This window comes from Hemiscyllium ocellatum, chromosome 33 (assembly GCF_020745735.1).
Source record: "Hemiscyllium ocellatum isolate sHemOce1 chromosome 33, sHemOce1.pat.X.cur, whole genome shotgun sequence".
Taxonomy (NCBI): domain Eukaryota; kingdom Metazoa; phylum Chordata; class Chondrichthyes; order Orectolobiformes; family Hemiscylliidae; genus Hemiscyllium; species Hemiscyllium ocellatum.
The window spans coordinates 6,811,679-6,839,281 of NC_083433.1; the positions used below are offsets into that span (position 1 = coordinate 6,811,679).

Genomic DNA, 27,603 nt, shown 5'->3' on the forward strand with positions numbered 1-27,603 from the left:
TGCAGTGAGCAATATTGGTCTATTTATTGAAGGGTCTATTTATTGAAGGAAAGATTACTTAATTGGAGGCAGTTCAGAGAGGATTCACCAAAATGATCCCTAGAATGAAGGGACTGTCTTATGAGCAAAACCTAAACAGTTTGGGACTCCACTCACTGGCTTTCATAAGAATGAGAGGTGACGTTATTGAAACATACAGGTTTCTGAAGTGCTCTACAGAGTAAATGCTAAGAGGATGTTTCCCCTCATGGAGCAGTCGAGGATAAGAGAGCATTGACTCAGAATAAAAGGGTGCTGTTCATTCACCCTGATTCTGGGGGATAATGAGTCTCAACGATACAGTTCTGCCCTCACCAATGGGACTTATTGCAGTGGCCTGAGGTAATTTCCATTTTGATCTCACTGTCTCTAATTAATACTCTCACGTTAGATTTGACACACGAGAGCGTAGATCCTTCCAACCCAGAAAGTCTTACTGTAGCAATCAGACAGTTCCTCCTGTCAAACGGCTTTTCAGACTGATTGCATGATTTTAATGTCAGGTTGACTATGATCCCTAAGCAGTGACACAAACTTGAATACTTCTTCAACCTCTGATAGCGAACTGTAATGGTAAAAGCTGTGCAGTGCACTGTGAACCCAGACTGAAGTGTTACTGCACATTGCTGTGAAATTGACCTTCAAACCAAGATGCATCACATTTGAGGGGCAGCATGAGTAGAAAGGAGTGAGAGGAGTGACACAGATTATTTCCCAGTGCCAGGAAAAGGGAATAATGTGGAAAGAGCGAGAGTTAGATAGTTAGATACAGTACAACATGAAATTAACACCACATATAGCAGAAACTCCAAAGTTCAATTCCAGGGCTGGCGCTATGATGAATTAACAGGACTAATCTCAGGAAGCAACAAGGCTGTGCCAAGTGTCTTTTCTTCAGATTTTGATGTATGCCTGCAGTCTGATCAAGAAAGCAGATTATGCAAAGACCAGAGATGGCCAAGAGGACACTCAGCTGTGACAAAGACCCGACTAAAACTGAACCTGCAGGTTCATGGCTGTGATGAAGGCTCAATTAATTCCAAACTTGCAGGTTCACGGGAAAAAAATAACTGCATGTTCCAAGTTTATTAGAAGATGAACAACAACTGTGGAAATCAAATCTTTGTATGTGCAAAAAAAAGGGAAGCTTTTGCAGGGATTGACCAGTTGTGGGATGTGAGATGTGAGATGTGAGAGTGGAGATTGGAAGGAGATACAGGAAATGAAGAAAGTTAATTTCAGAGTTTCAGTCTCAAATTGGAATACTTTAAGTGCTCTTGAAAAATATAGTGTGTACTTCTATCCTTCCATTATTCTAGCCATATAAACTGGTTTATTAGGAAAACACACTTCCAATTCTTACCTGTCACCGTTGCACTTCAAGGTACTTGGCAAAGGTACGCATCCAAACTCTGAACAGTTAAACACAAAATTAACTGGTCAAATAAATTGCACAAATAATAAATACAGAATGATTTTTGCATTACTACTGAATATAACATGAAGTGGTATTCAGTAGCAATACTAAGTGCACTTAATTGTATCAAGCCAGAAAACACATTTTGCAAAGAGTTACTGGAATATTTAAGGGAGTAGTACAGGTCATTCTGCTATAACGTGACAGTTGTGTTCCTTTGCAACCTCGTGATACAGAAAATCGCACTATAGAAAACTGTTATAGAAAATTGCACTATAGAAAACTGCTATAGAAAATTGCTCTATAGAAGATCATTGTAGATTATCCAAACAGGGTCCCTAATTCGTTAATCACTGTAAAACCAATTCGTGTTAACGAAATGCATATTATGCCAGAATAACCTGTACCCCCCAACGAGTTGGTGTGGAGATGACGGGTTTGCTCTTGTGCCTCTACGCAAGTTTGTATTTCCTAAACTTTGAAGATTAAGCATCCACAGAATAAGAGGATTGAAACAGCAAAAACAGAGGCCATTCAGCCTGTCTTTATTGCACCATAGAATCCCTACAGTGCAGATAGAGGCCAGTCACTCAAATCTGAAGAGTATCCCACTCAAACCCACCCTATCCTCGTAACCCTGCATTTACTATGACTAACCCAACTAACCTGCACATCTTTGGACTGTGGGAGGAAACTGGAGCACCCAGCAGAAACTCACGCAGATACTGGGAGAATGTGCAAACTTTACATAGATAGTCAGCCAAGGCTGGAATTGAATCCGGGTCCCTCGCACTGAGGCAGCATTGCTAAACACTGTACCATTGTGAATTAAGTGACGCTAAGGGATGGCACAAAGTGTTAATTCCCCCTTCCCTTCTCCCCAAAACCCTGCTCATTCTTCCTTTGCAGAGAATAATCCCATTTCCCTCTTGAATGCTCCAGTTGAAACTACCTTTCTCACAGGCAGTGCATTCCAGACTCTAGCTATTCTATAGCTAAACGTTTCTCCTCTTGACACTATTGCTTTGTTGCAATCACCTTAAATTTGAGCCCTTTGCTCTCCTTCCAGCATGTGGAATAGTATTTAGATTAGATTACTTACAGTGTGGAAACAGGCCCTTTGGCCCAACAAGTCCACACCGACCCGCAACCCACCCATACCCCTACATTTACCCCTTACCTAACACTATGGGCAATTTAGCATGGCCAATTCACCTGACCCGCACATCTTTGGACTATGGGAGGAAACCGGAGCACCCGGAGGAAACCCACGCAGACACGGGGAGAACGTGCAAACTCCACACAGTCTGTCACCTGAGTCAGGAATTGAACCCGGGTCTCCGGCGCTGTGAGGCAGCAATGCTAACCACTGTGCCACCGTGCCGCCCACAACAAGTCCACACCGGCCCGCCGAAGCACAACCCACCCATACCCCTACATTTACCCCTTACCTAACACTACGGGCAATTTAGCATGACCAATTCACCTGACCCGCACATCTTTGGACTGTGGAGGAAACCGGAGCACCCGGAGGAAACCCACGCAGACACGGGGAGAACGTGCAAACTCCACACAGTCAGTCGCCTGAGTCGGGAATTGAACCCGGGTCTCAGGCGCTGTGAGGCAGCAGTGCTAACCACTGTGCCACCTTGCCGCCCATTCTTTACCTTCTGTTCAGATCCCTCATATGATTGTGAATACCTCCGTCAAATCACCTCTCAACCTCCTTCTAAATAAACAGTCCCAACTTCCCCAATTTATGTAACTGACTTTGCTCATCCAGAGAACCATTTGATTCAAGACTTCAAGAGATTAAGGAAGCACACAGTGTACATAGAGAGAAACTACTGCCATTCAGTGGAATCAAAGACTAATTAGGAAACACTTGATTTTGTTTTGCCAGCCAAAGTGTATATTGGGCAAAGGTAGGCTTATGGAGTTAGGTCAGAGATTGACAGTACAGGCACGAGGAGCTGAATAGCATTCTCCTCCTCTTATCTCACATTTCAGAATTGAAGTGAAGTGACAGCTTCAGAGATGCTCCTGGTTTGCTGTACTCCTTTCCTGAAACTACCGAAATACAGTGCATTAATGAAGAATTTTAAAAAGCTTACATGGACCTCCTTCCAAAATCCCCAACAAGACGAACTTTCAATCATCAAATCTCGGGCAGAACTCTATCTCATCAGACTAGGGTGGGATGCCTTCCTCTCAGGGATTTATTTTAAAGTGTGTTTTGGAGGAAGCCCAAGACAGGTACACAAAATATCAACATTGAGAAGAACAGACAAAAGGTTATAGAAACAGATCTACAGTGATTTCGACAATGCCAAGCTTGGGTGCTGAACGCTTATTTTTGAGGAAGATATTGGGGGAGAATGAGGGGGCAAAGATGATCTACAGTTTGGGGTTGCAAAGAAGTGGTGGATCGAGGAGGAAGTAGTGCAATGAGTCTTAAAAACATCAGAACGGATAAAGAACAAAAAAGGAATAGGAAAAGAGGGAAGAAGTGACTAGAAAAGTTAATGAGGGCCGAGCTGTGGATGTGGTGTATATGGACTTCAACAAGGCATTTGATAAGGTTCCCCATGGTGGGCTCATTCAGAAGGTCAGGAGGAATGGGATACAGGGGAATTTAGCTGTCTGGATACAGAATTGGCTGGTCGACAGAAGACAGCGAGTGATAGTAGAAGGAAAATATTCTGCCTGGAAGTCAGTGGTGAGTCGTGTTCCACAGGGCCCTGTCCTTGGGCCTCTACTGTTTGTTATTTTTATTATTGACTTGGATGAGGGGATTGAAGGATGGGTCAGCAAGTTTGCAGAAGACACAAAGGTTGGAGGTGTCGTCGACAGTATAGAGGGCTGTTGTAGGCTGCAGCGTGACATTGACAGGATGCAGAGATGGGCTGAGAGGTGGCAGATGGAGTTCAACCTGGATAAATGCAAGGTGATGCATTGTGGAAGGTCGAATTTGAAAGCTGAGTACAGGATTAAGGATAGGATTCTTGGCAGTGTGGAGGAACAGAGGGATCTTGGTGTGCAGGTACACAGATCCCTTAAAATGGCCATCCAAGTGGTCAGGGTTGTTAAGAAAGCGTATGATGTTTTGGCTTTCATTAACAGGGGGATTGAGTTTAAGAGTTGTGAGATCTTGTTGCAGCTCTATAAAACTTTGGTTAGACCGCACTTGGAATACTGTGTCCAGTTCTGGTCGCCCTATTATAGGAAAGATGTGGATGCTTTGGAGAGGGTTCAGAGGAGGTTTACCAGGATGCCATCTGGACTGGAGGGCTTATCTTATGAAGAGAGGTTGACTGAGCTCCGATGTTTTTCATTGGAGAAAAGGAGGAGAAGAGGGGACCTAATTGAGGTATACAAGATAATGAGAGGCATAGATAAAGTCAATAGCCAGAGACTATTTCCCAGGGCAGAAATGACTAACACGAGGGGTCATAGTTTTAAACTGGTTGGCGGAAAGCATAGAGGGGATGTCAGAGGCGGTTCTTTACACAGAGAGTTGTGAGAGCATGGAATGCGTTGCCAGCAGTAGTTGTGGAAGCGAGGTCATTGGGGACATTTAAGAGACTACTGGACATGCATATGGTCACAGAAATTTGAGGATGCATACATGAGGATCAGTGGTCGGCACAACATCATGGGCTGAAGGGCCTGTTCTGTGCTGTACTGTTCTATGTTCTAAGTGGAAAGCCACCTCATGATTCAAACGAAGGGCAGAAAGGAGTCATAGAGTCATAGAGATGTACAGCATGGCAACAGACCTTTCGGTCCAACCCGTCCATGTCGACCAGAAAGCCCAACCCAATCTAGTCCCACCTGCCAGCACCCGGCCCATATCCCTCCGAACCCTTCCTATTCATATATCCATCCAAATGCCGCTTAAATGTTGCAATTGTACCAGCCTCCACCACTTCCTCTGGCAGCTCATTCCATACACGTACCACCCTCTGCGTGAAAAAGTTGCCCCTTAGGTCTCTTTTAGAGACAATCACTTATTGAACTTTTATGAAGTCTGGGTAGAAAAGGGAAAGCAGCAAGAGATTTTTAAAGAAATACTGCAAAAACACAAGACATGGAAAAGTCCTTGTTCATTAGCTCATGAAATAGGAGTGTTGTGCTATGAGGAGACAGCAAGTAAGAGTAACATCAAATTAAGAGTAAGGTCGAAAGAGTACCATAAAATGATTACAATACAGAACATATCTGGCCCATCATATTTGCACTGGCCCTCTGCACCAACAGACATTATTCCATGGAATTTAGAAGATTGAGAGGCAATCACATTGAAACAAGTAAAATTCTTGAAAGGCTCAACAGGGTTGAGTGGAAGAGACTTGTTTTTTGGTGGAGTGTACAGCACCTGGGGTCCACAGTCTGAGGACAAGGGGTTACCCAATAAATGGAGGAGAAATTTCTTCATTCAGGAGAACTGTGAATCTTTGGAATTCTCTCCCAGAGAGCCACGGAGGGTGAGTTGTAGACAATCTTCTCAATTAAAATTGAGAGATATTTGGGCACAAAAAAAATTCAAGGATATGGGCTTGGAAAAGAAGTGGAAGATGATTAGCCACAGTTTGAATGAATGATAAAGCAGGCACTTGAAGACACACATCTTAATCCTGCCCCTATTTCTTGTACTCCTTATGAAACACATAAGGGACTGTATGATAGTATTTACTGTCCATTAGCTATAAAGCATTTGAGATGCCCCGAAGGCAAGAATGGTGCTCTATAAATGCAAACTCTATGAAAATTAAGAAGATTTGCTACACACATCTTTCATCAGCTGCATGGTTGCATGATCTTGGATGTTTTTAGTCATGTTGTACTCACTTCACAGAACATACGCTTTAATTTCCTTGATTCTTTCACGAGAAGGGGACATCATTGGCAAGCCAGCAGTTGCTCCCCTTCCTTAATGACCCTGAGCTTACTGACTTGCTCAGGCTACTTCAAAGGGCAAGTCAAGAATCAACCACATTGCTGAGGGTCTTGAGTCGTATATAGGCTAGGCTGATAAGGACAACAGATTTTCTTCCCTAACGGAACCAGATGGATTTTTTTTTAATAACAATTGATGATTGTTCCAAAGCACCATCACCGAGACTACATTTTAATCAAAGATTTTATTAATTGAATTTAAATGATGATGGGATTTGCACCGATGTTTGTCAATGCACTATCTTGAGCCTCTAGATCTCCAGTCTGACAACATTACCACTATATCACCACATCTCTGAGTTCTTCACACTGAGGTCAATTACCTGAAGTTTCCTGAAGTTCTTCAATGCGACCTCTCTGCCCCTCGTGTTCCACACTGCGACTGGCATCTGACAGCTGTTAACAAGGAAGAAAATATAATGATAACATTTTCTCTCCAGATATTTCCTGCTATCCTCTGAAGCATCACACTGAGATGCTGCTGCAAACAGTGCTTTGCTAACTGACAGGACGCTGCTGCCTTGATTTGGAAGGAAGGTTTGAGGATGGGGAGGGGTGGTGTCTCATGCTGTCCACAAGGAGACTGAGGGAATGAACATGCACATCTGAAGAAGCATGCATAAATGTTTCAACTTTACACCACGACAGTACATTCTGACAAGATGCCTCTCAACAGAGATTATGACAAGAAGTGCTAATGCTAGTTACAGCGTGAGCTCCAAACAGCTGGTCCCTCTTCCAATCATCACCACCAGTCAGGTGGGCCAGTAATGTTCTCCCATATGGTAGGAACCACTGACTGTTAATTGGAATTCCAAACTGTGACAAGGAAACCTTATCTTACACCCGCCCAGGGGCAGGAAATCTTGCCTTTTGCCTACAAACATGCAGAAATTCTCTTTGCCCCAAACCTTGCTCTGAGCAGGAAAACAGACCCCTCCATGATGACTTTCCTCATTCCTGAAGAAGGGTTTATGCCCAAAACGTCGAATTTCCTGTTCCTTGGATGCTGCCTGACTTGCTGCGCTTTTCCAGCAACACATTCTCACCCCTCCATGATGAGCAAGACTCCACCCTCATCTCCATCTCACAAGAGGTGAAAATCCCTCACCCGCCCCCCCCCACAGAAAGTCAGAAAACTCTTTTTATCCACCCCAAACCATGAGTGGAAAATAACTTGAGGTGAAAACCTCCCTGCTTCGTCTTCCTTCTTTCCACCAACTGTTCCCTCATGTCTTCTCTAATGAGTGTAAATCACGTTCCTCAAGTTGAAAAGTCTCTTGTGTTTTGCCAATGAATGGCAAAGACCCTAATGCCCCACTCTATACTCTGAGTGGGAGATAACGCAGCCCCCTCAGTGAGATGGACACCTTCTCCTAGAAAAAGGAGCCGCTGCCTTTAAACTTCTTTAAAATTCTTTAACTCATTAAGGAAAAATGGAAGGATTGTGGTTTGCTGGTGCAGTGATGCTGACATACGTGTAGATGGCGCCATGATGCCCCTTCCACTGACAAAAATAAAAACATGGAGGGATGTGATTGAATTGAAAATGGAATTAAAGGACACTGACTCCACAACAGAGAACAAAACATAAGCCCTGAACGACTTGCTTTCCGCTAACCTTGAAGGGAATACCCCTCCTTGGTTCTGGAAACCCACGAGGAGTGTGATACGCAGACTGCCCTTCAACAAATTCTTCTGCACCTGACTCAGGCCAGGACATGGCTCCATCGGAGGTCGGAATCAGAGAGTACATTAAGCTATCAGCTCTATCAACCTGTTGCGGCACCAGAGAGGGGCCTGGATAGGAATACTGCAACACAAGACAGCATCTGGTAATGAGATAAGCAAAAGGAAAGACACTACAGAAGAGGGATAACCTGAATTACACAGTGAATGCAGGAACAACCAAGACAAAATCATAACCAGAAAATTCCATTACCCTTTCCAGAGGTAACAAGAGGGATTGTACCCCTGATGTTACCCGACTTCCGTCTGTTATAACTTCAATCAGTGCAAATGCCATCTGACTCGGTTCCCATCACTATATACTACCTATTTTTTAATCTCTGAGATATGGACATTGCTGGCTGGCCCAGCATTTATTGCCCATTGCAGAATGTCCTGGAGAAGGTGGTGGTGGTCTGCCTTTTTGAACTGTTGCCATGCTTAGGGTGTAGATGAACCCAAAGTAGTAATGCTTAAACTATGTCGTGGTTTGATACAATTGGCTGGTTTACTAGGCAATTTATAGGTCATTTAAGAGTCATTAGCAATTGTCTAGGTCTGGAGTCAGATGAAAGCAAAGCCAGATAAGGATGAACATTCACACAAACATATGAATTCGAAGCAGGAAGACATCACTCAATTGCTTGAGCTTGCTGTGCCATTCCATAAGATCATGCTTGACCTGATTATTTCACAATCCTGGTGATCCACAATAACCTTTCATCTTGTTGATCACCAGGAATCTACCTACCTCTGCCTTAAAAAGATTCAAAGGCTCTGCTACTGCCATCTTTTGAGAAACAGTATTCCAAAAACTGATCCTTGTGAACTTTTGCCTCATACCTCGATTAACTTGGAAACTTCTTATTTTTAAACAGGGCAACAGATTTCCTTCCCTAAAGGACATAAGTGAACCGATGGGCTTTTACGACAACTGATGACAGTGTAATGGTCAATATTAGACTACCTTTTAATTTCCAGATGCTCCTGCCGTTCAAATTAAATCATCCACCATGGCTGCATTTGAAATCACACCCCGAGAGCCTTAGCCCATACTATTCTGGCAATATTACATGACAATAATGCATCCCCATTCAAACACTACCTGTATTTCCCGAATGGCCTCAACAGGGTTTCTTCATCTAATGCTACCGAGCTCTGTTCTTCCCCAAACAAACTCAATACCAGTTAGTTGGTACCTCAGATATCCAAAACCCATCCGAGAAACAAGTTGCTATCCTTTCCTGATGAAGGATCACTGGAATCAAAGCGTCAACTCTGCTTCTCTCTGTGGAAGCTGTCAGGCCTGCCAAGTTCCATCAGCCTTTTCTGTTTGTCCTACAAAACTGAGACGGTTCATTCTCCAAGTGAAAGTTGACGAGCAGCTCTCCCAGCCCACCTGCCTGCCTTCTTGGTCAAACTTCAGGACAGCTGGGAATTGGAACTTTCCAAATCATTTCATCCAAAACTATTCATAGAATCATAAGATTCACATGTGTGAAAACAGGCCATTCAGCCCATCGAGTCCACAACGACCCTTCGAATAGCCTCCCACCCAGATGTGCCCCCCTACCCTATCTCCATACCCCAGAATTTCCCATGGCTAATCCAGCTAGCCTACAAAGCCCTGGACACGTAGGGTAATTTAGCATGGTCAACCCCATCTAACCTACAAATCTTTGGACTGTGGGAGGAAACCTATGCAGACACGGGGAAAATGAGCGAACTTCACATAGACAATTGCCCGAGGATGGAACTGAACCCTGGCGCTGAGGCATCAGTGCTAACCACTGTGCACCAAAGAAAATGGTATCCAAAGGAGCAAAGGAATGATTATATTTATCCCACAGGACTGACAACTGGCAAGATAAGGTACAAATAATAGACTCTCACACAGTACAGTATGATAAAGGTCAAGTATCAAGATACTACTGCAAGCTGAGATTCAGCCAAGTTTATTAATCCCCTCTTTTTATAGTAAAAATGAAGAACAAGAGTAATTTTATGTAATCCCTATCTTTGCTCTATTCTCTGATGCTTTTAACTTCTCTCCTTGTTTAACCCACACCCACTGGAGGTGGTTCGGTATTAGTATCAAGTGAGTATTATATGCTGTAATTTTCTCTTGCCCCCGATGAGCCTTAAGTTGAGGAGGAATCAGACTGACCAAATGTGTGAATCTACAAACCCTAGTGGAACATCTGGCCATGTCAGATGAAATGTGCTTTAGCCAACGTTGGCTCGGATAGACAGCTGAAGGTTGGAAATGACTGCATGATGTTGAAAGATGGGAGAGCACAGAGCATGTATATCACCCTGCATGCCAACCCAACATTTCAACAAGTGACTGTGCACTATGTAGCTAGGTTATTGGACAACAACCAAATGTATTAAACTGGTGCGAGAATAAAGACTTCTACTGTCTGCTACAAAGGTGTGCCTCCAGACTGTGGGCAGGATGAAGATGCAATTATATATTACGTAGAACTTAGAAAAACTCAGTCATTCCTTTTACATAACCTTGGTTCCCAGATTCTACTTTTAAAGCAATACTGCTCACTAACAAAGGACATATCTCTTTCATACTAAAACCATAACGAGAACAGATATGGGAATTCCAGCTAAACAAGCTAGTGTCAGCACGTGCACCTATTTTTGTTTAAACTCTCAGTTTCTAATTGACTCGGTAATTACCTGCTTCTGCATAAGATCGTGCGCATTGGCTGGACCGTCTCTGTGGGGCAGAATGACACAGGGATACGAGGTTGCCTGCTCCACCAACATCTTGAGTTGGTAAACCGGGCTGCTGCCAAAGTGAGGGTTTGATGTTGGAGACTGACGGCAATTCACACCAACCTGAGTCTAGAGAATAGAAAACCGAAGGTAAATGTTCAAATTGCAGATGGGACACAAGCTCAGTAAAGCTGTGAAATTTTAATTAGTTGGGGATGGATGAGGGCAGCAGGATGGAGCAGATGTGTATCTGGGAGAAAGTGAGGACTGCAGATGCTGGAGACCAGAGTCGAAAGTATATTTCTGGAAAAGCACAGCAAGTCAGGCAGCATCCAAGGAGTAGGAGAATCGATGTATTGGGCTTAAGCCCTTCATCAGGAATCGAGGGCCTTGATTCTCCTGCTCCTCAAATGCTGCCTCTCCTGCTGTGCTTTGCCAGCAGCACACTATCGACGCAGATGTGTATCTGCGCTGTTATGCCTCCTTCCTCACAACTAGTCTCACACATAACATCAGTCCATCCTGCCCCTTATGACATGAGCAATGCAAACCTGTGGCCAATTTTTAGAACACGGAAGGTGACAGTTCTCCCCAAGGTGGGGAATAAAATTCCATTGGGCTTTTTGAAAAAAAAAACAAAAGATGAAACCTGGTCTGATTCTACAAAATGCTGTACTGTGCATGGCCTGAACATACCATGGACAGACGGAGGTGGGCAAACACATTAGAAATTGAACTATACAGTTCATGACCTGCTCAGCTGAGTCAGCAGCTAGCGTATGAGCCACAATGTGTTGAGGAAGAATGTCACACAGGTCAGCACTAGGTCTTTGATCTTTAAACAAAAGATCTTTTGTCAGCAGCCCTTTGGGATCATCTGACGTGAACTGAACAATTGGAATGCACAGGATTGAAAATCAGTCCAATTCTGTGGTAACACATGCACAAGAGTCAAAAGGAGAGGTGGGGTAGAGCGGAGATGGTGCTTGTTGGCTCCCAAGGTCAGCAGCTGAATCATATAGTCAAAGAAGCTTGAAGTTTGATTCCTGCTTGCTGCAGAGTTGATAGACCTCAGCATGTGGCAGTGACGAATGAATAGATGGGACAGCCAGGCTCGATGTCAGCATGCTCCTGCTGTTGCATTATATTTTAGTGATCCGTGCTGAAAGTTCATGATGCCAATGGGTAAGGTCTTGATCAGACATGATGGTATCAACCCAAGATTTAAAAGTCATGGACCAATTTAAACACGGATAGTAAGGGATGTTGCGAATGATTGTCTGAATTACTGGTGTATGGTCCTGAAGGAAGAGGATGAGTACACTCATTGCTGAATCATTAAACTGTCTAGCCTCACATGTGAAGAACTAAGTACCCAAGAAAGACAGCTGCTGGCCCAAAAATACAAAGTTGTGGCCTTTAGTACAAGGCAAAAACTAGCAATAACTCACCCTGTTGTTAGAATACTGAATGGACTCTCAAACTCTTAACATTCACCTGAACCTGTGTTTTTCTTTTGCCACTGTTTACCTATTATTTACTTATCTATGCTACTTAACTCTGTGGTCTGCCTGTATTGCAAGACAAAACTTTTCACTGTGCCTCAGTACACGTGACAATAAATTCAATTCAATGCAATTTATCAGGCACTGCAGTGGTTGCTCTCACAGGCCACTATTTCAGATTGCCTTGGTTTTGCTGGCCTGATGGAGATATGCGCCAGTGTGAGAATGCTGTATACTTGACTCTTACGTCATCAATCTATGCACATACATAACTCGCACCTTTATTGCAATGAGTTTTACAATGGGGAGGATCAGAGGGTGAACCATCAGACTGTGAAATTATACAAATTCACAGCAACAGGAGCATAAAACTGCTGACACATTGCTCAACCAGCATGTCTGAAAGCTGCTGAAAATTTGCCATATTTGCGCTAAAAGTAACATATTTTCCCCTCCTCTCCCCAAGGACATCAATTGCTCTCCAATCCTACATGCAAGTAACAAACCTAAAACATGCTCACAGCAATCATCCACACAAAGCATCAACTGATATGTCATCTTCATTTATGTCAATAAGCATCATCAACTGTTCAGAGGATATTCAAACTCAGTGGCCATTGTAGCCAAGTCTAAGTCTGCTTTCACCTGATAACACAAGATGCAGGTGCAAAACACATTCTAAGGCCAGCAAATTTGTATTCGTAAGGAATTAAACCTGGGTTTGTAGGACTTGGTTAAACAGCTGTGAAGTTGCATTGTATCACTCTCTCAGAAATTTATAATTTACGCTTTGGGAAAGAGATTTGAGAAATTTGTCAAGTGCATTGTGCAGACCAGTAGCAGGCAATTCACACACAGCAAAATGAATAACCAGTTCATTCATTTGGTATGTGTTTGTGGGAGGGGCTAACACTTCTGAATCACAAGGATAATTAACTCCTCTTGAAAAGTGTCCCCCTAAATCTTAAATATACATCTGAGCAGATAGAAGTCCTTGCTAACATTGGAAGGATGTAGGGTGCATTGACAAAGTGCTCCTTCAGCACCACCCCAGAATGTCTGCCTGAGTTACATACAGGTCCGAGTGCTAGCCTTGAACCCATAACTTTTGGAAGAAGGGCAAAGAATATGGCATAATTACTGCAGAATGAAGGATGTAAAGAAGAGGAAAAGATTTATCCTACATCAAAAATTACAATTCCCTCTAATGCTGGCTTCTGAGTCTGATGTCAACTGTGATCCTCCTAGTGACTACAGCAGGTATATTACAACTTCTTTGTTTTTATTTCCCAATGAGTCTCACTGCCAAAATTTCTAACCAGAATTTCACGTTCAAAGCAGCTGAAATAAGATGGACACAAGGTTACCAATCAACAGGAAATCAAGACAAAAAGCAGAAACAATGATGCTAACTATTAATTTAATAGCTAAGTGGGTTTTAATGTAGCAACTCTATTTTAATTTTTGTTTCTCCAAACTTGCCTTCTGTCCGGAGAGAGATTCCTGAGGTATCTAACCAAAAGGTGAGGTTAATTACTGTTGAGGGATCCATTATTAAGCAGTGGATGTGATGGAGAGAAATTTGAGGTGATTAATTAAGAGACACACCATCAGAGCATATTGGTCAAGTGTAACGTTTCAGATAGAAAGTATCATCAAGACATTAAGTTAACCTAAAAATCAATAAATACTGCCGAGAAGGAAAACTCGTTGCCAAAGCTTATCACCTTGCAGTCATTAGAATACAGGAATATCAAATTTCATGAGAACACTACAACTTATCCTACAGGGGGATAACAATTACAGAATGGTAAATACAAAATTACAAAAGTCAACTCTGACTGTTACTTTCTCCATGGCAATACCTTGGCCAAAGTATAATAGGGTAGTATTGATTTAACAATCCTGAGGGTGATGAGGGGGGCTTAGCCAGGATCAAACTGATTGGGAGAGCAGGCTCATAGGGCCTAATGGCCTGCTCCTGGTCCTAGTTTCCATGTGCTTATAGCCAAAACCAACAACCAATAAAAGATCACCAGTTAAGCTCATAATTTGACTTATCTTCATTTGATGGAAGTGATACACAGACCCATTCCCTGCAAACAAAAACATATTCAAACCTCATACCTTTTTTAATTACTCAGGAGCTTAGGGAACCTACTGTATAAATTATTTTGATAATTGAAACTTGCATTTGTCCTCATGAGTACAAGACAAAAGGCTTCATCAGCCTGCCTCTCTTTCCAACAATATTAAGGTTCCATTCTACCAAGCAACTGGTAATTTTAATTAATTTAACAATCCCAATCAACATATTTACTTGATAAACTTACACTTTGACTGACAGGACTGCTGGGGTGAACTTGCTGGGGTGCGGCATTGGAGAGAAATCGACGATTAAAAGTAGTGTTTGATTTGAGTGCTTGCTGCACTGGAGGAGAAGGCCGGCTGACCGGTACGTTCAGTTGTGCGATGGATGTAGACACTTGCTGCACTGGTGGGGACTGTCTGCTACCAGGCATGCTGGCTCCAAAGGGCAGTGGCTGCCGCTGCATAGGTGAAGGTAGTCTGCTGATGGCAGTAGGTTGCTGGACAGGTAATTGTGGGTACAGAGTGGCAGATTGCTGCCCACTGGTCAGTGCCTTGGCAGCTCCCTGAGTATGTCCTTGAGGCTGGTGGACCTACATTGAAAGAATAAAACTTGCAGAAATGAAAAAGAAAACAAAACTGCGCATGCTAGAAATCAGACATTACAGGCAATGCTGATAAGAGGATTAAACAAAAACCATCAGAAATAAACAGTGGGCAAACCAAATGACACACATTCTCTCAATTCTGGAATTAGGAATATGGGATTTCTATTATTGGAAAGCCTAGACACAATATGATTATATCCTTAAAAAGGTGAGACACAGTTGCTCATAATCATTAATGATTCTATCAGAATAAATAAAGAGAAGCCAGTTCCGTCAGAAGGGTTGATAAACAGAGGACATTGACAAAGTACCTGAGGCAACATGAGGAAATCTGGTAGGCTGAACTGATTCCTTCTGAATTGCATAAATTAAATGGTTCAAAACATGGCTGGCTTTTTGGCGAGATTAACAGAAGAATGAAAAATCACAAAGGCTCACTCTGAAGATATACAGAGGAGTTGTTGTGGTGGTGATTGTACTGGGGGGGTGGGGGGTGAAACATATAACACAGGCGCAAGCGTAGGCCATTCGGCCCTTTGAGCCTGCATTACCATACGACCATGGCAGATCATGCAATCTCAGTTTCCTACTCCTGCTTTCTCTCCATACCCCTTGATCCCTTTAGTCACTAGGGTGGGTTCAGCTCAGAAAATAATTTCTAAATCATTAACTTACTTGGACTCCATTCATCTGTGGCAGTAATAGCATTTGAGCCATGAGCTGTTGCTGCTGCTGTTGCATCTGCACAATGTTCCCTTGTCGCACCAATTGTACTTGCATCTGCTGCAGGTATCTCCCGTTTGGGTTTGGCACTGCGGCTGTTGGCCTTACTAGCTGCACAGCTTGCTGCATCCGTGTCTGTCCACTTACTGGGGGCCAGGATGGAGCTGAATGAGACTGCCGTATGAGGACCTGCTGCGTACTATGTTGCGCAGGAGACTGGCGAGGAGGTTGGAGTTGATGGTAACTGGGTGGTGGTGGTCGATGGGAGGGCTGCATTGGCATGTGATTTCGCCAAGTGGTGCCTTGGGTCATAGTCATTCGATTATGCTGGGAGACAGTGGGGTGCTGAGAGACGGGTGAGTGCTGGGAGACGGTGGGGTGCTGCGAGGCGAGTGAGTGCTGGGAGACAGTGGGGTGCTGGGAGATGAGTGAGTGCTGGGAGACGAGTGAGTGCTGGGAGGCAGTGGGATGCTGGGAGGCGGGTGAGTGCTGGGAGATGAGTGAGTGCTGGGAGATGAGTGAGTGCTGGGAGGCAGTGGGATGCTGGGAGGCGGGTGAGTGCTGGGAGACGGGTGAGTGCTGGGAGACGGTGGGGTGCTGGGAGACGGTGGGGTGCTGGGAGACGGTGGGGTGCTGGGAGACGGTGGGGTGCTGGGAGACGGTGGGGTGCTGGGAGACGGTGGGGTGCTGGGAGACGGTGGGGTGCTGGGAGACGGTGGGGTGCTGGGAGACGGTGGGGTGCTGGGAGACGGTGGGGTGCTGGGAGACGGTGGGGTGCTGGGGGACGGTGGGGTGCTGGGGGACGGTGGGGTGCTGGGGGACGGTGGGGTGCTGGGAGACGGTGGGGTGCTGGGAGACGGTGGGGTGCTGGGAGACGGTGGGGTGCTGGGAGACGGTGGGGTGCTGGGAGACGGTGGGGTGCTGGGAGACGGTGGGGTGCTGGGAGACGGTGGGGTGCTGGGAGACGGTGGGGTGCTGGGAGACGGTGGGGTGCTGGGAGACGGTGGGATGCTGGGAGACGGTGGGATGCTGGGAGACGGTGGGATGCTGGGAGACGGTGGGATGCTGGGAGACGGTGGGATGCTGGGAGACAGGCTGATGGCAGTGGCCAGATGTTGAAGGATGCTGAACTGGAAGATGTGCCGATAGTGTTGGAGGAATTTCAATCACAACATTACCTATGGAGAAACAAACTATTGATGAAAATGTTCATGATTATTAAGGGAACAGAAAGCATTGCCAATGCTGCAAGTCACAGTCGATAAAATGTGGAGCTGGAAAAGCACAGCAGGTCAGACAGCATTGGTGGAGAAGGAAAGTCGATGTTTCGGCTGAAAACCCTTCATCAGGTCAGCATTCCTGCTTATCCGATGCTGACTGACCCGCTGTGCTTTACCAGCTCCATATTTTATCAATCATGATTATCAAGGGATTATATTTGCAACGTCACAGTTACAAAAGTTACAGCTATTACAAGTTGTGTTAATGTAAGGTAAAACATTACAAGCACTTCACATGAACATTATTAGACAATGATCCAAACAAGGACCATCGAGACAGGCAGCTCTTAGGAAGCACCTTAAAGAGTGCATAGAGGTTAAAAAATCCTTAGTTAAGAGAATTCCAGAGCTTAGTGCCTATGCAGTTGAAGTAAAGAGGCATAGAAGTAAACTGTGGAGTGATTAAAATCAGGGATGCCCAACAAGTTCTTGGAAGATTCAAATTTAGAGGTGGTTACACAGATGTTTAGGAGGGGCTGGCATTTGTGATAAAGGCATGAAGACATCTGAAAACAAGGATGAAAATTTTAACTTCAAATGGGTTGTCAGGGTGTATGCTAATATTAGTCAGCAAGCATAGGCTGATGAGAGAATGGGTCTTGGCAAAATTTAGGATTCAGATGACCCCAAGGATTTAGCACATGGGAGATGGACGCTAGTCAAAACAACTTGTGAAACCTGAACAAGTATTCAATGTTTAAATAGCTGCTTACCAAAGTTGGCTGCATTCTTAGTCCAGAACGCAGAGTCCCAGAGAAATGTAATGATGTCATTTTTCAACTCCTCTGTGTTCACTTTGGATTGTAACCCTCTTTGCAACTGAAAGAAGATCTGTAAAAGCAAAAGTAAAATAAAATCTGTTGACTAAATAGGTTTCATATGCAGCAATCATTCAGAGCTTGGAGGTTAATCAAAAGTATGCTACTGATGCACAGAAAACTTTAACAGATGACAGCTTCACCTTACACAATAGGCTGGGATATTTCTCAATCCATTGCTGCGCTAACATACACAGGAACACAACATACATGCAACAAAACAAACAATCAACAGACCAACTTCTTCAGGTTGAAAGCAGTGGTGGGACAGTTTCTGCACTCTTGACAGCCATTTGCAATGGCTGTAGAACTGTAATGAGCCACCCCTTACACTGCAATCTTGTTGTCATGTCCTGGGTATCAGGAACATAGCCCACATCCTTAAATAAAAGCAAAACACTGTGGATGCTGAAGATCTGAAATAAAAATAATGTGCTGGAGTGACTCCGCGAGTCTATAGAGAAACAGAATTAATGTTAGCATGTTTTGATCATCCAGAATTAATGTTTCAAATCTAATGTCTCTTCTTCAGAATATCAAAGACGACTCAAATTGGACTCAATATTTTGACTCTGTTTCTCTGTCCACAGATGCTGCCAGATCTGCTGACTTTCTCCAGCAGTTTCTGTTTATTTTCTGAATCAACAAATCAGATTTACTAAGTTACAGAACTTAAGCAAGGTGAATACATACTCAAGAACACATGCTTATGCACAATGGCAGCAGTTAGGTTTCCTCAATTATTATTTTTATTTAATCTTTCATGTGACTTGAAAAGGATGTTAGTCAACTGGTTGTTTTATTACAACAATTGATGATAGTTTAATGAATACCATTACTATTATTTTCAGTTTTGATTTATTAATTGAATTTAAATTCCACAAGCTGCCCTGGTGGGATTTGAATCCACATCCATGGGCTGGACCTCTGGATTACTAGTCCACTGACATTACCACAACACCCTCATCTACATTCAGCTCTTGACAGCAATCAGTCTCTTTAGCAGTGTCTCTCCAAATGGCATGATCTAAACAGTGTAGCATTTCAATCCTTGAGACGTCACATATGCAATGACAATGTCTGTTTGAGAAAGACATGTCCACAATGTCTGAAAAAGCGGTTTGCTCTCCCACACACATCTAATCCCTGAAGCAGTAATTAGGGCAGATAAGATAGTCGCTAAGCAGTAAATGCAGGTTAATCATTTTTACATACCAGTTTCTTGCACAGCAACAGGGCTGTGCTGTTATCGGTGCTGATAGCCCAGGAAGCAAACTTTAAGACGTGATCCATTTGCCAGTACAGTTTGGACATGGACAAGTGTTGCTGCCCCAGCTGTAGCTGCCTCTCTTCTGTCAACTTCTATCAGAGTGCAAAGCACAAGTTAGAAGTTTGTAAATACATCCACCACGTGTCCACAAAGAGTACAGCTAAAAGATCTGACCCCTGCTGATGCTAACCTGAAACAAGTCGCTCTCTTTCCCAGTGGGGAAGCATCTTAGATAATGAAAATTATCACATGTACACCAAGGAAAGAATTAATGGCATAAACTTGGGTCTTGTAGCTTGGAGAGCTTGTAGACCTACAGAAGACTACAACATTTAGCCCATTGCGAGCATCAGGTCTTCAGAAAACTGACACTGGACAGTTGAAGATAACAAGCAGAATAAGACAAACAAAATTCCAACTACTTTTTAAACAAGAGTGAACATTTGGTTTTCCCCACAGCTTTAACATGGAAGGTGCCACTACTGTGAAAGTTCCAATTCCCATCATGGTTCAGTTCCCAACTTCCAATACCCACCACATCAGTGCCTAAAGCCCTTTCTTATTTATTAGGTCATGCCAGAGGGAGTTACCCCTTTAGGACAATTGAGGTCAACTTGGGCTCTTTTCTGAGCCACTGGCAAGCATTCAGGAATGGGGAATTTTCCTGACAAGTTGGCATTAAGATCTAATGTAGTGCTCCAACAACAGCTAAGCTACATTAAGCTGTATGGGCTGGCATTCATTTCTGTACTTGAATAGAAGCTGCCACGCAATGAGCTTTTCTGACTTCAGCCCCTGTAGATGTAATGTTTAGAAGCAGCAGCACATACCACGATTTCTGCGTTGTGTATGGTATAATATCCAGTGTAAGCACTATGGTTACCTCCAATCTCTGGATAAGCGTCTTGCCCCGTTTGTTAAGCTCTCGCATTATTTGAAGGATAGCCATCTTGATCTCAACCTGGACCTTCTTTTGCATGTCCTGGACATCTCTCAACCTGACAGAGGAAATCAAAACCACTGATTCAAACATAATTAAAATACCTAATGAATGTAATGTCATCCCAGAGTTCATTTAGGGAATACAAAAATCTAACTTTATACAGCATGATGGAAGGTTGGAGCAGGGGGGAGCAAGAAAGAGTGAGCAAAAGTAAACAAGCAAGTGAGACAGGACATCATATCACTGATTCAACCTGATGTGCACAGATGAACTGTTTGGCAGAGACTCCCAGTAGGAAATCAGGATTGGGAATCTCACTCTTTTTCATCCTGGCTCATGCAATTTGAATAACTGCCATTCACAGCTGACATCAGCTAACATCTGAGATGGCAGCTGTAAATAAACTTCTGTGGTGCACAAGTTATGAGGACCATTGCTCCTGCTTTCAGTGGTGGTGTTTAATGTTGATATTTCCCCTTTAAAGCAGGAGAACAAAGATGTGCAGTCTAGTTTCGAGAACACGGTAAAAGAATTCTCAACAGGAGGCATACCTTGTGCGAACCTGTTTGGTGGTAACTTGCAGCTGAGTTTTCTTCTCTGTCAACCTCTTCACTAGGTTTTCCAACGTCAGTTTCTGATTCTTAATGGCTTCCTCGAGAAACTGGTACCTGTGACATAAATTTTGATGTTTATTACAAATGCTCGCTGGAAGTAAGCAAATACCATTCTCCTTTCACATATTTTATAACTGTTCACATCACAGGTAAACTAAGTTTATTGGTTGGTGATAGCAACTAATTTGACAATTGTAGGCTGCTTTCAGACTGAAGGTAAATAGAGGAAATATTTACAGGCTACAAAGTAAAAGACCAGGAGAAAAACTCAAATTAGGAACTAAAGTAAATAAGATAAAGGAGCAGGCCTGGCAATGTGTTGTAACTGCATGATGTGGAGGCTGGTAGACCCCATTGTGGTTGATAGTGACCACATCTGTAGCAAGTATTGGTTGCTTGAGGAACTCCAGCTCAGAGCTGATGAGCATCAGGGAGGGGAAGAGTTTCCAGAGACAGTCTTAGATTAACTACCTTGAATGCAGTCAGTGGTCAGGGACAGAAGAATGTGACCACCACTGAGATACGTAAAAGGATCCAGTAGGTAGTGGAGGCACAGCAGAAATTCATCCCAAGGAAGAAGAGACATATTAACGGGAGGACAAGGCAACCATGGGTGACAAGGGAAGTCAGGGTGGTATAAAAGCAAAAGAAAAAGCATATGATTTGCTAAAGATTCTAGCAAAGCGAAAGGATTGTGAAGCCTTTAAAACCAGCAAAGGACAACTACAAATTAATTGGAGTGGGAAAGGATTCAATATGAAAGAAAGCTAGGTTGTAATATGAGAAGATTGTTAAAAGTTTCTCCAGATATATAAAAGGTAAGAGAGGGGCAAGAATGGACATTGTACCACTAGAAAATCAGGTTGGAGAAATATTAATGGGGAACAAAGAAATGGCGGAGGAGGTGATTAGGTACTTTGCATCAATGGAAGTCACCAGCAGTCTACCAGAACTTCGAGAGAGTCAATGGGTAGGGGTGATTATCGTGGCCAACACTGAGGAGAAAGTGCTCAAGGTCTGAAAGTGAATAATTCACCCAGACTGGATGGACTACACCCCAGAGACTGAAGGAGACAGTGCAACAGATTACAAAGTCTTCTGTGGTGATCTTTCAGGAGTCACTGGAGTCAGGGAGGGTGCCAGAGGACTGAAAAATGGCTACTGCAACACCTCTGTGTAAGAAGGAAGAGAGGTAAAAGACAGGAAACTAGGTTGGTTAGCCTGACCTCAGTTGTTGGTAAGAATTTAGAGTCCATGTTAAAATTGAGCTGAGTCAACACAGCTTCAACAGCCGAAGGTAATAGCAGACCAATTTGTTAGAATTTTTTGAGGAGGTAACAAGCAAATTTGACAAAGGAGACCCAGCGGTCATAATCTATTTGGATTTCCAAAAGACCTTTGACAAGAACCACACAAGAGGTTGCTAAATAAGAGCCCATGGAGATAAGGGCAAGGAACTGACATAGATAGAAGATTGGGAGAAAGCAGAATGCGGGGTAAAGGGGTCTTTTTCAGGATGGCAGCCAGTGACTAGTGGAGATCCACAGGGGTCTGTGTTGGGATCACAAGTATTCATGTTATCCATTATCATTTTGAGGGCATCGTTGCTAGATTTGACAGATGACACAAAGATAGACAGAAGGGCAGGCAGTGTTGAGGAAGCAGGAAGGTTACAGAAGGACTCAGTCAGGCTCGAAGAGCAGGCAAAGAAGTGCCAGCTGGCTTACATGGTGGGAAAATGTGAGGTTATGCACTTTGGAATGAAGAATAGAGGTGTGAACTATTTTCTAAATGGGGAAAGGCTGCAGGGATCTGAAGCACAGAGGGACTTGGAAGTCCTAGTTCAGAATTCTCTTAAGGTTAACATGCAGGTTCACTTGGCAGGTAGGAAGGCAAATGCAATCATTTCAAGAGGGCTACAATACAAGTGCAAGATATACAGCTGAGAGCATGTAAAGCACAAGTCAGACTATATTTGGAATACTGTGAGCAGTTTTGGGTCCTGTAACTAAGGAAGGCTGTGCTGGCATTGGACAGGTTCGACAGGTGGTTTACTAGAATGATCGTGGGGATGAAGGACTTGTCATATGAGGAGCAATTGACTATTTTGGGTCTGGAGTTGTACTCAATGGAGTTTAGTAGGATGAGGGGGTATCTCACTGAAACTTACAGAATACTGAGAGGCCTGGATAGAGTAGATGTGAAGATTATATTTCCACTAATAAGTGAGTCTAGGACATAAGGGCACATCCTCTGAGTGATGGAACAACCCTTCAGGGCTGAGAGAAGAAGGAATTTCTTCAGGCAGCGGGTGGTGAATCTGTGGAACTCTGCTGCAGAAGGCTGTGGAGGTAAAGTCATTGAGTATATTTAAGACAAAGATAGATGTGTTTTTAATTATTGAGGAGATCAAGGGTTAGAGGGAGAAGGTAGGATGATGGGGTAGAAAAACATATCAGCCATGATCAAATAGTGGAGCAGACTCGAAGGGTCAAATGGTTTATATCTTATGGCCTTATAGAAATTATGTTGATTTCTTTTCTGGTCAAAGCTCAGTCAATGAGTTTTGTATCACTGCTGTGTGGACCTTTGCCACTGAATGTCATTTCACAAATGCTTAGCTCTTGACACACTTTGTGTTAGGGGTCAAGTTAGGAATATGACATTTTTTCTGATGAATGAGGAAAGAAACAAAAGAAAGGAAACAAGAGAAAACAGATGCATGTTGCATATTTCACAACCTCAGGACATTCAGAGTGATGTATGGCCAATGATGCATCTTTGAGTTTGTAGTATAGGGAAGCAGGGCAGCCAATTTACACAGAGCTTGCTTCCCACAAACAGAACTGATAATAGCCAGATAACCTGTTTTAGTATAGTTTGTTAAGGACGTGATCTATATTGGCACTTGGGTAAATTCTGTTCTTCAAAATAGAGACAAGGGATCTTTTAGGCTGAAACAGTATCAGGACCTCATCCAAAAGAGGGCTAGTGAGACAGTTCAGCATTCTCTCAGTACGACACTGAAGCATCAGCTCAGATTTTGTTGGCTGGTGTGGGCCTCTGAATCCGCTGTCGAGAGCCAAGGCTGCTACGAACAGGGCCACAGTTGTTACACCTTCCTGTCGGGATGTTCACAACCACATAGTAGATTATTTGTCAACACGATATGTAACTTGCACAGATTCTCAAAGTTCCCCCTTTTTTTAAAAAAAATTCCATCACAGAATGTGGACATTGTCGGCAAGACGCCCAATTTGATGCCCTACCCTAATTCACCATGAACTGAAGAAAGGAAGCAATCACATTGCTCTGGGTCTGGTGTCGCATGTAGATCAGACTGATAGGGATGAGCGATTTACTTTCCTAAAGTGCATTAGTGAACCAGATGAAATAAAAATAAGTGCTGGGAAACACAGCAGATTTGGCAGTATCTGGGGAGAGGGCAACAGAATTAATGTTTCAAGCAGGATATGAAATAGATTTGGCCGTCAAGTAATTAATATCGTTTAGTTAATTTTTTTCCTCACAGGAAGAGGGGCTTGCATTTATGTCGCTCTTTGTCTCGAAGTGTTTTATTACCACAGCAGCACTTTTTTGAAGTGCAATGTGGCATGGTGGCTCATAGGGTGGCACGGTGGCTCAGTGGTCACAGCACTAGGGTCCCAGGTTCAATTCCAGCCTTGGGCGACTGTCTGTTTGGAGTTTTCCCATTCTCCCCATTCTGTGTGGGTTTGCTCCAGTTTCCTCCCACAGTCCAAAGATGTGCAGGTTAGGTAAACTGACCATGCTAAATTGCCCATAATGTTTGGTGCATTAGTCAGAGGGAAATGGGTCTAGGTGGGTTACTCTTATGAGGGTCGGTGAGGACTGGTTGGGCCAAAGGGCCTGTTTCTACACTGTAGGGAATCAAATCTAATCTAATGTAGGAAATGCTGCAGCTCAAGTGCACACAGCAAATTCTTACCTACAGCAATACAATAATGACCAGATAAAAGGTTTGAGTGATGTTGGCTGAGGGATAAATATTGAACATGACACCAGGGAGACATCTGTTGCTTGTTTTTGAAATAGTGTCATGGGATTTTTGATGGAACTCAGTATCATGTCTCATCTGAAGGACTGCACCTCTGACAATTCAGCCTCCTTCAGTACTGTAGCATGGCATCAGTGCAGATTCTAAAGCACAAAGCCTGAGCCTCTGAAGTATAAGTGATACCAGTTGGCTCTGGGTGACACTGCAGACTGTGGAAGACATGCTGCTTTTCTCTTGAAGAGGCATAATATGAACCTTCCCTAGAAATTAACTACCTTCCCTAGAAAGATGGGTGACCATCTGGACACGGCCTAATTTCAACTATGTTTTAATCACAAGTACAGGTGCACAATCCTTTATCAGAAATGCTCAGGACCAGTTGGTTTTTGGAATTTGGACTTTTTTGCATTTCGGAATAAGTGACAGTTTGATGGTGAAACTTCAAAAAAAACTTACCAAACAGCTGACTCACTGTGAGTACAATGGTCCCTGAGAGAGAATGGGGGCCTGCCAGTGCTGGGCCACACCCACCCACCTCGCATTGGAGTAATATGCGAAGTTGTGTTAACCGCTTGCACGCCAAACAACCTCGTTAATGGGAAAAACACTTCAAGAAAAACCTTCAGATTTCAGATAAAGGGGTGTCGACCTATATTAAGAACAATGATCAAGAAATCTGCAACACAGCCTTCACCCACAAAGAGAAGGTAGATCCACAGAGCAAGAGGTGAAAGAATGGACGCAAGCTGAAGAGAGTCCCCATACCTGTGATCTTTGTGTGTGAGCAGCTGACAGTCCCGACAGGTTAGAGTGTCACATGTCTCACAGAACAGCTTCAGGGTCTCCTGTCTGTGAATGGAGCAGAAGATCGGTCGCTCGCAGTTTGACCTGCCATCAACTAGATTGATGAAATCAAGAGACAATCAGAGCAGAAGGAAACATTGGTGATTGTTGAGTTCTATAAATAATTGCAAGTTCTTTCCTTGACTATTTAAAATCACTAATGGTGCAATACCCCATCACTTTTACCCACATGCAACAAGCAACTTTAATCAATTGGCTGGCTAGTTAAACCCATAAAACAGTCATCAAACCAAAACACAATTATTTGAGATACAGAGAACACAAGTTTGGATTGAATTAGGTTTATGGTCACACGTACTCACATGAGTACAGTGAAAAGTTTACAAATCACCGCATATGGAGGCATCAGGTACAAAGGTATCCAAGTACAGAAACTTAGGTACAAAGCAGAAAAATAAGGAAAACAAAGTTAAAAAGTTGAACATTCCAGTGCTTTTTACTAAAAATCAGAAGAACAAAGAAGAAAAGCTTTAGATACTAATAGAAATTGCCATAGTATTTTTGGACATGAGAGAAGAAAATGCTATAAAGCAATGCCACCACTTGACCATACTTGGAGAGATGGGACATGCTTAACTAAGAGTCTGATTCAATATCAATCAATCAGATGGCCCTCAGTATGCTACATACAGGTATTTCCTCTCAGCCAATTACCCCAGAATTTTGATAACCTTGTGGATGCCAAGTGACAGAAGATATGCGGTGATGACTCCTCCTTTTAAACATTTTGCTATCGTTTACCATCTCAGCACTTAGTCATAGAGTGATAGAGATGTACAGCACAGAAACAGATCCTTCGGTCCAACTTGTTCCCCTTTGCTCAAGGGATTTAAGCAGGACATAGAAGCCTTCCCTGTGAAACACTACAACTGTAAAGATATCAGACATAGAAACAAAAAGAACACCTTTACCAGGACACTTAACCATCAAGCACTGTATATTATCTTAAGCATATCTTTCTCTGAACTCTTTCCGATTACTGACAAATGCAACTGCGCACATCACAGGATAGGTGATTGTTGAAGATCAGTCAGAAATATGAGACAGCATTGTCCAACAGATGAGATAGTAACATCCCAAACTGGTTATAAATTATAATCAGATTGGACACAAACCATCAACTGGATGGTTTCAAAATGATCTTGTGATAAAATCCAATTTTTATATCCGTATGTGCTGCCAACCTAGCAGGCTGCCAAGATAGTGACATTTAAGTACAAGGTGTTCCAATGCTTGATTTTCTTTTGTCTGCAGTAACAAGGTGGGACTCTGTTGGAAAGTGTTGATAGACTAGCCTGATTAGTTCAGAGGTCAGTGAACAGCATTTCAACTGTCAGAATAAGTGGTAGTTGAAGAAAATAAGTCACAGGCTTCATGTTAGTTAAAGGCTGTTCAAGTACAAGTCTCAGGTTTTAGGGTGCTTGTCAATCAGATCCTTAGAAACAGAAGAACGTGTATAATGAGTACATTCTGCTACTACAATCTCCAAGCAGTGTGGGCTCAGAAAAAGACCTGCCATGTTGTAAAGGCAACAGAAGGGCAATAGCTCTGAAGAAAGCCCGCAAGCAGTATTTGCTTGGTGCAATGAAAAATATTGGAATTTGGAGAAATCTAAGGGAAATTCCAGTTTATTGACAAGTAAAGAGCTAGTAAATAACTTTAAACTGTATCCATTAGTAATTGGAATAAGCTGTGAGAATCTAGTCGAATGCAGCCCCAAAGCAATAGATTGATCTAGCAGTCATTGAGACGTCAGTGACAGAGGTGACTTTTCAGCAAGTTTCAAAGCTAAATCATCAAAAGCAAAGAGTTGGAATCTCTTGCAAAGGAGACAAAGTTTAATGAGATTGCGACAGCGTCACTAATATCAGGTGGACTTCACTGACAAATCCACGAGCCTGGCCTTGACTATATCTGTTATTTGATGTGTTCTGTGGAATCTGTGATCATAGTTTGTTGATTCATAATTACTTTGCAT

The 27,603-nt window shown here is 43.2% G+C and overlaps 1 protein-coding gene across 2 annotated transcripts in view; it reads right to left on the reverse strand.

Annotated features, from left to right (window-relative positions):
- The window catches only part of LOC132831383 (transcription intermediary factor 1-beta-like), a 102,028-nt gene that overhangs the window by 12,476 nt on the left and 61,949 nt on the right, over positions 1–27,603 (reverse strand). Inside the window, exons 4-13 of one of the 2 annotated variants that reach the window (XM_060849501.1) lie at positions 25,527–25,659; positions 20,663–20,779; positions 20,052–20,166; positions 19,114–19,260; positions 17,794–17,911; positions 15,753–16,978; positions 14,715–15,062; positions 10,838–11,005; positions 6,739–6,811; positions 1,403–1,451 (exon numbers count right to left, since the gene is read on the reverse strand). In XM_060849501.1, the coding sequence (XP_060705484.1) occupies positions 1,403–1,451; positions 6,739–6,811; positions 10,838–11,005; positions 14,715–15,062; positions 15,753–16,978; positions 17,794–17,911; positions 19,114–19,260; positions 20,052–20,166; positions 20,663–20,779; positions 25,527–25,659 (2,494 nt within the window). The remainder of the gene's footprint in view (positions 1–1,402; positions 1,452–6,738; positions 6,812–10,837; positions 11,006–14,714; positions 15,063–15,752; positions 16,979–17,793; positions 17,912–19,113; positions 19,261–20,051; positions 20,167–20,662; positions 20,780–25,526; positions 25,660–27,603) is intronic. The other variant, XM_060849502.1, reaches the window with a different exon arrangement.